The sequence below is a fragment of the Oncorhynchus tshawytscha genome, linkage group LG24, assembly GCF_018296145.1.
Source record: "Oncorhynchus tshawytscha isolate Ot180627B linkage group LG24, Otsh_v2.0, whole genome shotgun sequence".
Lineage (NCBI taxonomy): Eukaryota > Metazoa > Chordata > Actinopteri > Salmoniformes > Salmonidae > Oncorhynchus > Oncorhynchus tshawytscha.
Window position 1 is genome coordinate 10,728,166 of NC_056452.1, and position 15,759 is coordinate 10,743,924.

At 44.2% G+C, this 15,759-nt stretch overlaps 1 protein-coding gene across 1 annotated transcript in view; it reads left to right on the top strand.

Annotated features, from left to right (window-relative positions):
- The window catches only part of LOC112223760 (gap junction gamma-1 protein), a 45,534-nt gene extending 30,308 nt beyond the window's left edge, over positions 1-15,226 (top strand). The window contains exon 3 of the mRNA XM_024386943.2: positions 11,869-15,226. Coding sequence (XP_024242711.1) covers positions 11,940-13,358 — 1,419 coding nt within the window. The 5' untranslated portion in view covers positions 11,869-11,939 and the 3' untranslated portion in view covers positions 13,359-15,226. The remainder of the gene's footprint in view (positions 1-11,868) is intronic.
- Positions 15,227-15,759: the final 533 nt, after the last annotated feature.

The following is a 15,759-nucleotide window of genomic DNA, read 5'->3' on the forward strand; positions in this document are numbered from 1 at the left end:
CTGAAGCAGAAAGACACTGATGTTTGTATACACTGAAGTTGGCCAGGGCGGCCAGTCGCTGTACATAAGAAACTTTATAGCTTCCAACAACATTCCAAAAAATGTACAGCCTATACAGTTTACTACTGTAGATATATCGTTGACATTTAGGGTTATTTACAAGTGGAATTGATAAACAGAGCAACTTTAGCATCCCTTTCATGAAGCCATTTTTGTTCTCTCTCAAAATCTCTCTCTTTTCTTTTTGGATGTTAAATGGCTATGATCCCTAATTGATGTCACTTGTTAAGTCCACTTCAATCAGTGTAGCTGAATGGGAGGAGACAGGTTAAAGAAGGACTTTTAAGCCTTGAGACAGTCGGATTGTGTATGTGTGCCATTTAGAGGGGAAATGGGTAAGACCGGTGCCAGGAGCACCGGTTTGTGTGAAGAACTGCAACATTGCTGGGTTTTTCATGCTCAATAATTTCCCGTGTGTATCAAGAATAGTCCACCACCAAAAGGACATCCAGCCAACTTGACACAAGCGTGGGAAACATTGGCGTCAACATGGGCATCCCTGTGGAACGCTTTCGACGCCTTGTAGAGTCCACGCCCTGACAAATTGAGGATGTTCTGAGGGCAAAAGAAGAGGAGGGCTGCAACTCAATATCAGGAAGGTGTTCCTAGTGTTTGGCATACCTAGTGTATATGGATCTCTCTATTTATGGATAACTTACATTCTCGGGAATAGGGATGAGAGTGACAAGAGAAATATATTCTCAATGGCGCTCGTTTTCCAAATGGATTTGCCTTTATCCAAGTGAGCACACATTGGGGAAGATGTTGTGTTCAGCTTCAGAAATCATAATGTCACATTCCTGCTAGAACACCTGAGGCAAGGAGGAGGCTAACCTGCTGGGGGCTCGCAAGATAACATACAGTACACCTTTCATTTCTGAGTTTCCTGAAACTCCAGTAATAGCAGTGCCCCAACCCCCTCTTTCAGGTCGTGATATGATTCAGCCTGCCCAAGGGTCCATTTGTCTATATCCATTCTTATGGATCTGAGCCCAGCAGCCTGAGGTCTTACAAACTAAAGGTTATTTAGATTAGATTTATGTGCCAATTTTGGGGGGGGGATTTATTATGGAGAAAAAAAAGTTTCAACATGATTTCTAAGAACTTTTTTGATGTTAGGATAAGTTACTATCTTTCAACAATGTTCTTTGACATGGTCTTGGCTTTCTCCTGGTGAGCCAGAGTTGTTAAGTCATGTTTCAAACTGCTCTATTAATCCAAACCCTGTCAACAATAAGACTACAGAAGACTGGTGGCAGGCTTCGACTGTAACTGTTTGATTGACACTAGTCTGATATGAATTAAAGGCTGGTTTGTATGTGCATATGTGCATCCCTGCATTTCCCTGTTCGTGCACATGTGTGTGTTTTGATGATTGTGTGCTCTTGTGTGTTAACACAACAAATGTGTTCCAGATCACAACTTGGAAGGCATTTCTGGAGGCATCAAATGTTAAATATGAAATTCTGTTGGGTGCCTGTTTTCAAAACTTCTGAATTTAGGTCTTATTCTCGTCCATATATTTTAGACCATAAAAAGCCATGTTGGGCAGCTGACTATGTTTTTTTTTTTTTCTACAGACAACATCATCCATAAAAACACTCTGATGTGCAGAACAGAAGGCTCAATTTATATAGTGTGCTTTGGTCCAGAAATTCCTCCCGACGAAGACACTTCGGCATTTTTTGAAATATTCATCTTATCATTGTCTAACGTCAGATGGCGTCACTCCTGGTACCTAAATTGATGACATCTGTCGAGTGGAGACCATTAAGCTAGGTGAAGAAGAAGAATATTCGTTTCAGTCAGTCCTGATGAGCCCTTCCCAGCTAGCTAGATTATGCTGGCAACAACAGCAGCATGGCGCTAGTTAAAACTTGTCAAATAAAGTTGTTTATTTTGATGGGTGAGGGAGAAATAACTTGTAGTATTGGTCAGCATCTGGATGTCACTGTGACATGCCAATTAGCTAACATTACGATAAGCTGGTGCGAATAAACTGGTGCAGCTGTATCACATGTCAGCGGCAGTAGCTTCCGTAAGTAACGCGGCCAATTTGTTCCATCCCCACTTGCTTTTATTTTGAGTAAGATAGCTCTTGGCAGCCTACCTGAGAAATCATGTGTAATGCTGGTAGTAACCATCTGGATGTCACCGTGTTACAGTCTAAGGCCCAATGGGGAGAGTTTGCTCTGCAAGTCGGCCATACAACAACACAGGGGCAGTGTTCTTCCTCCCGCCTACCGAGCACTGTTTTCTGGTAAAGCGAGGGAAGTAGCTAGCTAGTGTAGCCAATATCAGGCCAGGGTGACAGCTAAACCATATTGTAGTGATTTTCACCGTAAATAACATATCCATTTTTGTAATACAAAAAAACAAACAATACTCCAGGCTGTATCACAACCAGCCCATGATTGGGAGTCCCATTGGGTGGCACACAATTGGCCCAGGTTTGGCCGGTGTAGGCTGGCATTGTAAATAAGAATTTGTTCTTAACTGACTTGCCTAGTTAAATAAACGGAATAATAACACTTTCCCTAGTCCAAACTTTGTCAGACAGGTTTCAAGTTCTCGTTGAAGTTTCTAGCACACGCATAGCCTACTAACGAGCCTTGACGGGCTCATCAGGACGATTGACTGAACTGAATTTGTTCGTCTCCTTTCGACTCTCGCTGCGTGACATACGCTACACGACCAACAGTATGTGGACATTTGCTTGTTGAACATCTCATTCCAAAATCATGGGCATTAATATGGAGTTGGTCCCCTCCTTTACTGCTATAACAGACTCCACTCTTCTGGGAAGGCTTTTCACTAGATGTTGGAACATTGCTACAGGGACTTCCTTCCATTCAGCCACAAGAGCATCACTGAGGTCGGGCACGGATGATGGGCGATTAGGCCTGGCTTGTAGTCAGTGTTCCAGTTCATCCCAAAGGTGTTTGATGGGGCTGAGGTCAGGGCTCTGTTCAGGCCAGTCAAGTTCTTCAACATTGATCTCGATAAACCATTTCTGTATGGGTCTTGCTTTGTGCACGGGGACATTGTCATGCTGAAACAGGAAAGGGCTTTCCCCAAACGTTTTCCCCAAGTTGAAAGCACAGAATCGTCTAGAATGTCATTGTATGCTGTAGCATTAAAATTTCCCTTCACTGGAACTAAGGGGCCTAGCCCAAACCATGAAAAACAGCCCCAGACCATTATTCCTCCTCCACCAAACTTTACAGTTTGCACTATGCATTCGGGCAGATAGCATTCTCCTGGCATCCGCCAAACTCAGATTTGTCCGTCAGACTGCCAGATGGTGAGGCGTGATTCATCACTCCAGATAACGCGTTTCCACTGCTCCAGAGTCCAATAGCGTCGAGCTTTACACCACTCCAGTCGACACTTGGCATTGCGATCTTAGACTGCTCGGCCATGGAAACTCATTTCATGAAGCTCCCGACAAACAGTTATTGTGCTGATGTTGCATCCAGAGGCAGTTTGGAACTCGGTAGTGAGTGTTGCACCCAAGGAAAGACAATTTATATGTGCTACGCATTTCAGCACTCTGCGGTCCCGTTCTGTGAGCTTGTGTGGCCTACCACTTCGCGGCTGAGCCGTTCTTGCTACTAGATGTTTCCACTTCACAGTAACAGCACTTACAGTTGACTGAGGCAGCTCTAGCAGGGCAGACATTTTACAAACTGACTTGTTGGAAATGTATCATCCTATGACGGTACCACGTTGAATGTCACTGAGCTCTTCAGTAAGGCAATTCTACTGCCAATATTTGTCTATTGAGATTCCATGGTTGTGTGCTTGATTTTATACACCTGTTGTGTGGCTGAAATAGCCAAATACTCTAATTTGAAGGGGTGTCCACATACTTTTGTATATATCGTGTGCGTCATCAATTTGGGCACACGGATGTGGAACTCATCCTAAAGTGTCAGGATTCACAAGCATCCGACATTCAAAAATTAAAATGGTTCCTATTTTATGATATCACTGCGCTCTCACATGACTCTCCATGAAATAGGCAGAATAACTACTTAAATTGTTACAAATGTTGCAACAGTGATTTCATCATTTGAGAAAAACTAACAAAGTGGTGTATTTCTCCTGCAAAAAATCTGTGCAAGGACGTCGGTCACCACTTCATCAGGTGCTTAGCTTACTATTGTAGCTAGCTTACTGACATAGCTAATGTTAGTTAGTTAGCTATCTCTACCTGCTGCTTTAGCTTGCTGCTTATACTGTTTAAGTAACCATTATTGGGTCAGCTGAGCAATGCAGCTGACTCTGGAGGCTAATGCAATGACTTGCAGCAGAACAGCTGCTTCATGAAAACTCATAATAATGTTAGCAGCACTACTACAGTAGCTTGCTAGCTGGCTTTTAAGTAGGTAGCTGGTTCCCGGTTAACAGCATTGTTTCAGTGACTGGCTCAGTAGCAAGCTAATGTTAAACAAATGTATGCTAGCTTTTGTGCACATTGTCAAACTTCAGAAATACTGCTCATTGAAGCACACAACTTCTTAGCTAGATGTGAAATGGTGCGACTAAGACTTCCCTAACCAAAACACGGCAAAATTATTAATAGATGTATTGTAAAGTGGTCAGATGCAGCAGATGCTTAACTACAGGACTGTTTTGCTAGCACAGACTGGAATATGTTCCGGGATTCCTCCGATGGCATTGAGGAGTACACCACATCAGTCACTGGCTTTATCAATAACTGCATCGAGGACGTCATCTCCACAGTGACTGTATGTACATACCCCAACCAGAAGCCATGGATTACAGGCAACATTCGCACTGAGCTAAAGGGTAGAGCTGCCGCTTTCAAGGAGCGGGACTCTAACCCGGAAGCTTATAAGAAATCCCGCTATGTCCTCAGACGAACCATCAAACAGGCAAAGTGTCAATACACCAACTCTTGACGCTCATCGGATGTGGCAGGGCTTCTTAACTATTACAGACTACAAAGGGAAGCACCGCCGAGAGCTGCCCAGTGACACGAGCCTACCAGGCGAGCTAAATATCTTCTATGCTCGCTTCGAGGCAAGTAACACTGAAACATGCATGAGAGCACCAGCTGTTTCGGACGACTGTGACCACGCTCTCCGCAGCCGATGTGAGTAAGACCTTTAAACAGGTCAACATTCACAAGGCTACTGGGCCAGACGGATTACCAGGACGTGTACTCCGAGCATGCGCTGACCAACTGGCAAGTGTCTTCACTGGCATTTTAACCTCTCCCTGTCCGAGTCTGTAATACCAACATGTTTCAAGAAGACCACCATAGTAACCTGCCTAAATGAGTACCGACCCGTAGCACTCATGTCTGTAGCCATGAAATGCTTTGAAAGGCTGGTCATGGCTCACATCAACACCATCATCCCAGAAACCATAGACCCACTCCAAATTGCATACTGCACCAACAGATTCACAGATGATGCCATCTCTATTGCACTCCACACTGCCCTTTCCCACCTGGACAAAAGGAACAGCTATGTGAGTTTGCTATTCATTAACTAAAGCTCAGCGTTCAACACCATAGTGCCCTCAAAGCTCATCAATAAGCTAATCACTCTGGGACTAAACACCTCCCTCTGCAACTGGATCCTGGACTTCCTGACGGGCCGCCCCCAGGTGGTAAGGTTAGGCACAACACATGCTGATCCTCAACACGGGGGCCCCTCAGGGGTGCGTGCTCAGTCCCCTCCTGTACTCCCTGTTCACTCATGACTGCACGGCCAGGCACGACTCCAACACCATCATTAAGTTTGCTGATGACACAACAGTGGTAGGCCTGATCACCAACAACAATGAGACAGCCTATAGGGAGGAGGTCAGAGACCTGACCGTGTGGTGCCAGGACAACAACCTCTCCCTCAATATGATCAAGACAAAGGAGATGATTGTGGACTACAGGAAAAGGAAGACTGAGCACGCCCCCATTCTCATTGACGGGGCTGTAGTGGAGCAGGTTGAGAGCTTCAAGTTCCTGGGCGTCCACATCACCAACAAACTAACATGGTCCATGCACACCAAGACAGTCGTGAAGAGGGCACGACAAAACATATTCCCCCTCAGGAGACTGAAAAAATTTGGAATGGGTCCTCAGATCCTCAAAATGTTTAACAGCTGCACATTGAGAGCATCCTGATGGGTTGCATCACTGCCTGGTATGGCAACTGCTCAGCCTCCGACTGCAAGGCACTACAGAGGGTAGTGCGTACGGCCCAGTATTTCTCCGGGGCCAAGCTTCCTGCTATCCAGGACCTCTATACCAGGCGGTGTCAGAGGAAGGCAGGCCCAAAAATTGTCAAAGACTCCAGATACCCTAGTCATAGACTGTTCTATGCGGTCCCGGAGCTCCAATTCAAGGTCCAAGAGGCTTCTAAACAGCTTCTACCCCCAAGCCATAAGACTAATGAAAAGCTCATCAAATGGCTACCCAGACTATTGTATTTGGTGCATGTGACAAATAAAATTTGAATTTGCTTTGATTGAGTCTGTTTGCTATTTATTTTGTCAATGAATAGCAAAGTCACATGTGTTCCTTTTCCTTCATTAAATAGTACCCGCAAAACACCAGTCTCAACGTCAATAGTGAAGAGGCGACTCTGGGATGCTGGCCTTCTAGGCAGTAGACTTCCGTCATTGCACTAACGCTAATTAGCAATGGCTCGCAAAACTACCTTCAACTTCCTTCAAACTGCACGCAGAGACATACAAATGATATCCATGAGTTCGTCTGACTCTGAATAAGTAGAAAAAGGGCACTATCCCTTTCTAAGTGACCAGTTACAATGTACAGTACCAGTCAAAAGTTTGGACACACCTACTCCTTCAATGGTTTTTCATTATTTTTACTATTTTCTACATTATAGAATAATAGTGAAGACCTCAAAATTATGAAATAGCACATATGGAATCATGTAGTAACCAAAAAAGTATTAAACAAATCAAAATATATTTTATATTTGCGATTCTTCAAAGTTGCCACCCTTTGTCTCGATGACAGCTTTGCACACTCTTGGCATTCTCTCAGGTTCATGAGGTAGTCACCTGGAATGCATTTCAATTAACCAAGTCCATATTATGGCAAGAAAAGCTCAAATAAGCTAAGCAAAACAACAGTCCATCATTACTTTAAGACATGAAGGTCAGTCAATCTGGAAAATGTCAAGAACTTTGAATGTTTCTTCAAGTGCAGTCGCAAAAACCATCAACCTCTATGATGAAACTGGTTCTCACGAGGACCTCCACAGGAAAGGAAGACCCAGGGTTATCTCTGCTGCTGCAGAGGATAAGTTCATTAGAGTTACCAGGCTCAGAAATTGCAATCCAAATAAATGCTTCACAGAGTTCAAGTAACAGACACATCTCAACATCAACTGTTCAGAGGAGACTGCGTGAATCAGGCCTTCATGGTCAAATTGCTGCCACAAAAACACTACTAAAGGACACCAATAAGAAGAAGAGACTTTCTTGGGCCAAGAAACACAAGCAATGAACATTAGACCGCTGGAAATCTGTCCTTGGTCTTAGGAGGTGTGATGGTGTGGGGGTGCTTTGCTGGTGACACTGTCAGTGATTTATTTAGAATTCAAGGCAGACTTAACCAGGATGGCTACCACAGCATTCTGCAGCAATACGCCATCCCATCTGGTTTGCGCTTAGTGGGACAATCATTCTTTTCCCAAAAGGACAATGACCCAAAGCACACCTCCAGGCTGTGCAACGGCTATTTGACCAAGAAGGAGAGTGCTGCATCAGATGACCTGGCCTCCACAATCACCCGACCTCGGTTTGGGATGAGTTGGACCGCAGAGTGAAGGAAAAGCAGCCAACAAGTGCTCAGCATATGTGGGAACTCCTTCAAGACTGTTGGAAAAGCATTCCTCATGAAGCTGGTTGAGAGAATACCAAGAGTGTACAAAGCTGTAATCAAGGCAAAGGGTGACTACTATGAAGAATCTGAAATATAAAATATATTTAGATTTATTTAACACTTTTTTGGTTACTACATGATTCCATATGTGTTATTTCATAGTTTTGATGTCTTCACTATTTTTCTACAATGTAGAAAATAGTAAAAATAAAAAATAAACTCTTGAATGAGTAGGTGTGTCCAAACCTTTGACTGGTACTGTATATTTTTAGCAAACGAGCGAGCAGTGGCACGAATGAGTGCCAAGAGCTCACAGCCACCGCTTGCTCCTCATCATCTCCCTACAGTGCAGTGGCACACATTACTCATATTTAAGATGGTGTCAACATAATTACATTTTCATTAGTCCTTTCAAAAGTCAGCAGAAGTGATCTTCTCATAGTCGTTCGGAGTCTAAAATAATCCTAGGGGAAACACTGGTGTATGCTTGTGGAAAGGAGTAGGTGTGTGTACATACATTTTAGCGGAATGGAATTTCTCTTTATGATTCAGAGGGGCGGACTGTGCATTTTTCCACATGGCCATGACATATGGCGTGCACTCCGCCCTGGGTAATTGTAAGCATGTGTCTATAATGGAAAGGTGCACAATATGCTGCCCCTGTCTTTCGGTTGGTGGGGGGGACAGTTGAAAAATGTGGGGCTCCAACGTAGCCTGCAGCACATGCACGCACACACGCACGCGCGCACACACATATACAGAAGAGAACAAAGTGCCAAATCCATCACCACCCTGTCTGGACGGCATACGGGGGGATATGTTCCAGGATCGTTTGTCTTTGTTCTCCGTTTTTATCTCATATCCTTATTTGTAGTGGAAAATTCTGATCCAACCCAACTCACTGAAAAGGTACTGAATTTCACATCACCTGGATGACCACTGTTTCACATGTTTACCTCTGAACGCTTCACTTGTGGCAACTAGGACTGTGAGTTTACACGAAGTTGGGATCCTTAACGTTAAGAACACTCCCCCCACTTCATTTAAATCACAGTTCAGTCATCACAAAACATATTATTTTCCGTCTTATAGCTGATAGACTATAAAAGCCTGGGGAAGTTGTGTAATTCAAATAAAAACCACAGAAGAAGAGGTGAACTTTCGGCTACTTGGTGAATTTGCAAAACAAGACATTGCGAAATGCAGATGACCAAAACATATTAGCGCACTTGTGCATGCTTCTGCCTTTCTCTCGTGCTGGACTGCCTTCTCAGTCTCTACGTTAAAGATGCAAGTATGTGTTCAGTCTTCTGTCTGATGCAGTCTTGTGAGCTCGGGGCAGGCAGTCTCATATAAAATGACAGTAGGCTACCGGTATCGATTACGCTTATAATGGAATGTGGCCTCTTGAATGCACCTCGGCTACGGCATGTTTGTCTGTCTGTGAAGGTAGGCTACACTTAAGCAATAAGGCCCGAGGGGGTGTGGTATATGGCCAACATACCACTGCTAAGGGCTGTTCTTAGGCACGACGCATTGCGGAATGCCTGGACACAGCTCTTAGCCGTGGTATATTGGCCATATACCACCCCCCCCCCCCGTACCTTACTGCTATTATATACTGGTTACCAATGTAATTAGAGCAGTAAAATAAATGTTTTGTCATACCTGTGGTATACGTGGTCTGATATACCACGGCTGTCAGCCAATCAGCATTCAGGGCTCGAACCACCCAATTTAATAATATGTTTTTTGAGCGTTGCCGACACAACCATTTCTGGCAGCCTGGTTTCAGAGAAATTAGTATGATACTGTATGTTACATTTGGCAAAAACCAAAGTAGGGTGGTTGGTCGGAGTGGGGCATATAACGCAAACGTCTAGCAACCCGAAGGTTGCAAGTTTGAGTCTCATCACCGATAACTTTAGCATTTTAGCTAATTAGCAACTATTCAACTACTTCCCACATGTAAGCTAACCCTTCCCATAAACCTAACCTTAACCCTTTTAGCTAACCCTTCCCCTAATCCTAGCATTAACCCTTCCCCTAACAACCCTTTAAGCTAACTCCTAACCTTAACCCCTAGCCTGGCTAACCTTACCCAGCTACCTAAAGTTAGCCACCTAGCTAGAATTGGTAATATATCATAGGTTTTGGAAATTCCTATCATACAGTATGTTTTGCAAATTCATAACATATTGTACATTTAGCGAATTTATAAAATATAATTTGAATTGTAATTTGTAAGATATCATACGAAATGGGTGATGGACAAATTAATATACCATACCATACGAAATGTAACATCTCATACTAAATGGAGCATCTCGGATTGACGTACATAATAATACGAAATGCTCTGAGACCAGGTTGTCTTTAGTGATATGAAAGGACAGTGTCTGTAAAGAAAAGCTGCTTCTGAACTGGAACTAAAGTCCATCACTAGGCAACCAGAACTGTCAGTCAAATAGTCTCGAGTTTCTAGCAGCATGCTTGGCTGTTGCCTTCACTCAGACCACTCTCTCCTAAAAAAAGTACTTTAAAGTTTTTTAAATACCGTGACCTACCGAGACATTTAGTAGAAATAAAACACATCTAGCTACCATACCATAAAAACTGCATAAAAAACAACACAGCAGCACATCAATCAGTGATCTTTATTGTTGTCAGGCAAAAAATACAGAACATTTTAGGCAGAATTCTACTGTCTGAAAAGGTGTCTGATCCAGCACTTTTTGTAATTGTCTGAAAAGTTATAAATTCTTGCTAATGACATATTACTGTAGCTGCGTTCTATGTCTGTCAAGGGTTACAGTAGATATAACTTCACTGCCCGGCACTAGCAGTCATCAGTAGCTTTCAGGCCAGGGGTACAATGTATGAATTTATGGTTGGGTCAGAATCGACATTTTAATCATTGGTCAGTACTAAGAATTAACTAAAACCAAAAGTCCAAATCCCTATCTCCATCCATGGCTAATATAGGAAAGGGACCATTTTAGCTACCTAGCTAGTCACCAGAGGACAACGAGATGCAACAATTCAAGTTGTTTCTGTCAATGATGTATTGCTCTCGATGTGATGTGATTGGAGTGAAGCCAAATCCTAACGGGCTTCCCTTTAACCTTTTTTGGTGCACCAGGACCATTCACAGTTGAGCTCACTCAGCTTAGCTCAATGCTGATTGGCTATTATTATTTTAAATATCAAGGGAGGTCAAAAATGCTCGCTGGATTCCCTTGCATGCAACGCCACGGGCGGCAACAATGTCATACTCTTTTTGACCAAACAGCATCAGTTATATGGCCTACACATACAGAGACCGGGGAGGTGCTGTTTCACTCGCTTTTTCCGGTGAGATACATTCAGCCTCTTACGAATTGAAGGAGAATGATGAAACACAGGGATACGATAGATTGTATGTTTTAGTATTTTTTGGTTATTGGTCCATTTTTTGAAGCCTGGCTTCCATATATACATACATATATAATAGGGCCATTTTTCTGGATTGTAAATTGACGTGGAATTTTATGATTTTTTTCCTTAGCGTTTTAACAGAAAACTGATGCAAAATTGTCCATGACCACATCCCTAGTGGCAACACCTGTGGCCTGTCAATGTATTTTACATAAATGCTATCCCATCACACCTTATTCCACAAGGCTGATACCTCTCTGAATACTTCACTTGTGCAACACCTGTGGCCTGTCAATGTTCTGTATTTGACATAATGCTATCCCATCGCACCTTATGCCACATGAGGCTGATATGAAAGGAGTAATAGCTTTTGTTGTCCTGATCTTGAATTGCTTTCATGTGTCAATCAATTGTATTTATGGACTGTGTGTGTGTGCCCGCTATTAACCTGAGCAATATATAAGCACCTGACCCTCCCACCCCCCCTTCCTTTTCTACCACAGACGGCAGTGTGTGAGAAGTGAGGAGGAGGGAGGTTCCTCTCTCTCTCTCTGTCGCCCAGACTCCCATCACAATGAGCTGGAGCTTCCTGACACGCCTGCTGGAGGAAATCCACAACCACTCTACCTTCGTGGGCAAGATCTGGCTTACCGTGCTCATCGTCTTCCGCATCGTCCTTACCGCCGTGGGCGGCGAGTCCATCTACTACGATGAACAGAGCAAGTTCGTGTGCAACTCAGGCCAGCCGGGCTGCGAGAACGTCTGCTATGATGCATTCGCACCGCTCTCACACGTCCGCTTCTGGGTCTTTCAGATCATCCTGGTGGCCACGCCGTCACTCATGTACCTGGGCTACGCCGTCAACAAGATTGCCAGGCGTGAGGAGAGAGCTGAGGGTGGAGGAGGGGTAGGAGGACTGTCCCAGCGCAAGCCTAGGAAGCTCTACCTCGGGGCCAGAAGGCAACACCGGGGCATGGAGGAGGCCGAGGATGACCAGGAGGAGGACCCCATGATCTATGAGGTTCCCGAGGTAGAGAGCGAGACGGGGGGAGGTGACGGGGGAGGAGGCAGGGGTGGCGGAGGAGCTGGAGGCGGCTGCCAGGGTAAAGGCAAGGTGCGCCATGACGGACGCCAGCGCATCAAGGAGGACGGGCTGATGCGTATCTACGTGCTGCAGCTGCTGGCGCGTTCCATGCTAGAGGTGGCCTTTCTGGGGGGGCAGTACGCCCTCTACGGCCTGGCGGTGCCCTCCATCTACGAGTGCTCGGGCCGGCCGTGCCCGCACAGTGTGGACTGCTTTGTGTCACGCCCCACCGAGAAGACCATCTTCCTGCTCATCATGTATGCCGTGTCGCTGCTCTGCTTGGCGCTCAACGTGTGGGAGATGCTCCACCTGGGCGTTGGCACCATCTGTGACATCCTGCGCTCCCGTCGGAGACCGCTCTCCGAGGAGGACCTGTATGGCCTTGGGGGTGGCGGCGGTCCCGGGGGGCCGCCCACTTTCCGCGACGGAGGAGTAGTGGGGGGCGATGGTTACAGCAGCTACCCCTACTCCTGGAACGCCCCGTCAGCGCCGCCGGGCTACAACATCGCAGTCAAGCCCCCAACACTGATGGTGCCGACTGTGGTGCCCGATGGGCAGCTGCCCTTCACCGACCTCAGCAACGCCAAGATGGCGTGCCGACAGAACCGCGCCAACATCGCCCAGGAGGAGAGGCGGCAGTACGCCAGCAATGAGGATAACTTCCCATCGTCGGGTGGCGTGAGGGACGCTCGTGGCGCCCTCCAAAGGGAGATTCGGCAGGCGCAGGACCGGTTGGAGTCGGCCATCCAGGCCTACAGCCATGAACAGGGCCACAACAACCCCAGCAAGCCCCACCGTGATCGCAAGCACCGGCAAGCCTCCAAGCACACCTCCAGCAAAGCCGAAAGGGGAAACAGCAGCAATAGCAGCAGCAAGTCGGGTGACTGCAAGGGCTCCGAGTGGATTTGACATCTACTATAGATCATTCTTAAAGCGGACTTAGTATATGCAGCGTTATCTTCTATAACACATTACGATATAGGAGTTATTGCTCCATTACTGAGTATATAGCTCCTACAGACACAACTGACGCTAGTGCCCCCTGGAGACAGGCTGAAATGAGTTTGTAACTTGAAGTTTGTAACATCACTAAATGCAAATGAGGTAATCAATGTCAGCTGTATCTGATGTTACAACTGTCAGCTGTACGTTGTTATGTTTTATAAGTAATTCTACGTTCAAAAGAAGGAGCAATATGCGAAAAGACACAGTAATTGAGAGTCCATTTATTTTATTTTTAAATGTGTATCGGTATAAATATGCCATATGTCGGTGCTATGACTTTATCTTTGCTTCCACAAAGAAATGGGAGACTTCTAAGCTGCATTCTTAGAAGAACTATCTGAAGTGCCTTCTTACTACTCCAAGAAAAATATTGTGTGAGTAAAAAGTGTGCTTCCTTTGCCAAACTGCTCACAAGATGGACGCTTGTATGTGAAATGTTTCCATAGTAAAGAGATGTTTGTGGGTCACGACTGGTACCAAGAACTGGAGTCAGAGGTTTTCTCTGTCTTTCTATCCACCTGTCTCTTTAATGGCTCTTGAGCTTCATCTGGTGGTCAAAACCGTGAACAGTGCAGACATGTTCTTAGCCTACAGTGTAGGCCTGCCCACACCATATATTTTACTATGCGTTACTGCTTAAGATATGCTGTTTGAAATGTTTTTTTAAATTGTTTTTCCGTGTTGAGTGTTCCAGGACAAGACATTGAGAGAACCCTTTAACCGTTGAAAGACCAGTCAGTATTTTACGAGGAACTATTTAATTGTTGCTCCATTGTATGTGTGAGGAATACTATTGCCATACTATAGAGAGCATACAGAGAAGGGAGAACATATGACAACAATTGTTTATATTTTCATAATGTGTACAAAATTGTTGTTCTGTTTTTATTGTGTTTGGGAGAGACAATTAAGCAGCACTTTGATTGGTTCAGTTACTGTATGTTTTTATATTAATGTTCTTTAATTTCCTCCGTTGATGACAATGTTCCACAGAAGAAGAAATACAATCTATGTTCAGTGTTGCTGAAGTTGTATGGAAAGGCTGCTTCAATGTATTGATTCAAGGGACATTACACACTCCAAAATCAAAAGTTTGTCAGATGCTAAAATTGTTGATTTGATGTCCTCGTCCCAGGCCCATCTGTTTTTGTAGATGTACAGTAGCTATTTGCCACAATCCCCAAAAAATGTCATTTCCAGATTTGCGGTGCTTATCTTTTCCATTTATTTTGGGCGTGGAATGTTTACTCATCTTGACATTTGGCTGCTTTTGTAGTTTGGAAACATCTCTATTTTTATTTTTTATTTTGTAGTGGAATGTCCCTTTAATATGTTTTTACATTGACGTCAGGTCATGGTGTGTCATCTAGTCAGCCTAGTTTCCCTACTATCGATGGTTTGTGTTCGCCTGATGTTCTGGTACATCTCCAACCAGAGACAGTTGGTATTTTGGGGGTGAATGGGGTGGAGAAACAACTATCATTTGTAGTGACATCCATTTTGAGCGTGTGTGCCAAAACATACCACTTACATGTGGGTGGGAAATAAGAGAAGGATACCTGTCTTGGCTACTTAAAAAAAATAAAAAAATTGCTATATGTATATTTTATTTGCCTTTTTTCCTAATTCAAATGTTAAAGTGGAAAGCTGAGAGCCCTTGCACTGTGCCAATATTTCCATTTTGGGAAATACTTTTGTGCAAAAAAAGAAAAGTGCATGTTCTGAATCATTTTTATAAAGGGAGTATGAATAAACACAAAGTTTCAAATGTTTAAGTATTTGTCTTTTGTGTTGTGTTTTTTTTTGGAGTGGAATGAATTATCCTATTTACTTACTATTTCCCACCCTATGATAAATGTAAGCACAGTTATTGTGAAGAGCTTGCATATGAAGTGAAAACAAGTGTTTTACCAATACAATTTATGAGGTCTCTGTGTTACACCAAAGATACAGGATATAATAACGAGATGCTTGTGTCTCTGCCCTAGCAATGGGATTTGTTGTCCACAGAGCAGAACGTTGGGCTATCAAGCTTCCGCCTATTCCTCTGGACGCGTGGATACACCTCGTTATTTGAATACTTTTTTTGAATATTCCATGAGGGGTGTTGATGTCAACCGCCTGTATTCAATGGAGAGTGAGATGCTTGCTAGTCTTATGAATATGCATAGGCCATCTCAAAGACAACTCTGATATAGAATGTTTTTTCTGAAAGTTGCTGGGATGTCATGTGCATCACACGATCAGTACACTCATAACAACCTAAGCATTACGGAACTTGTATAAGATCAAATATGCATCACAT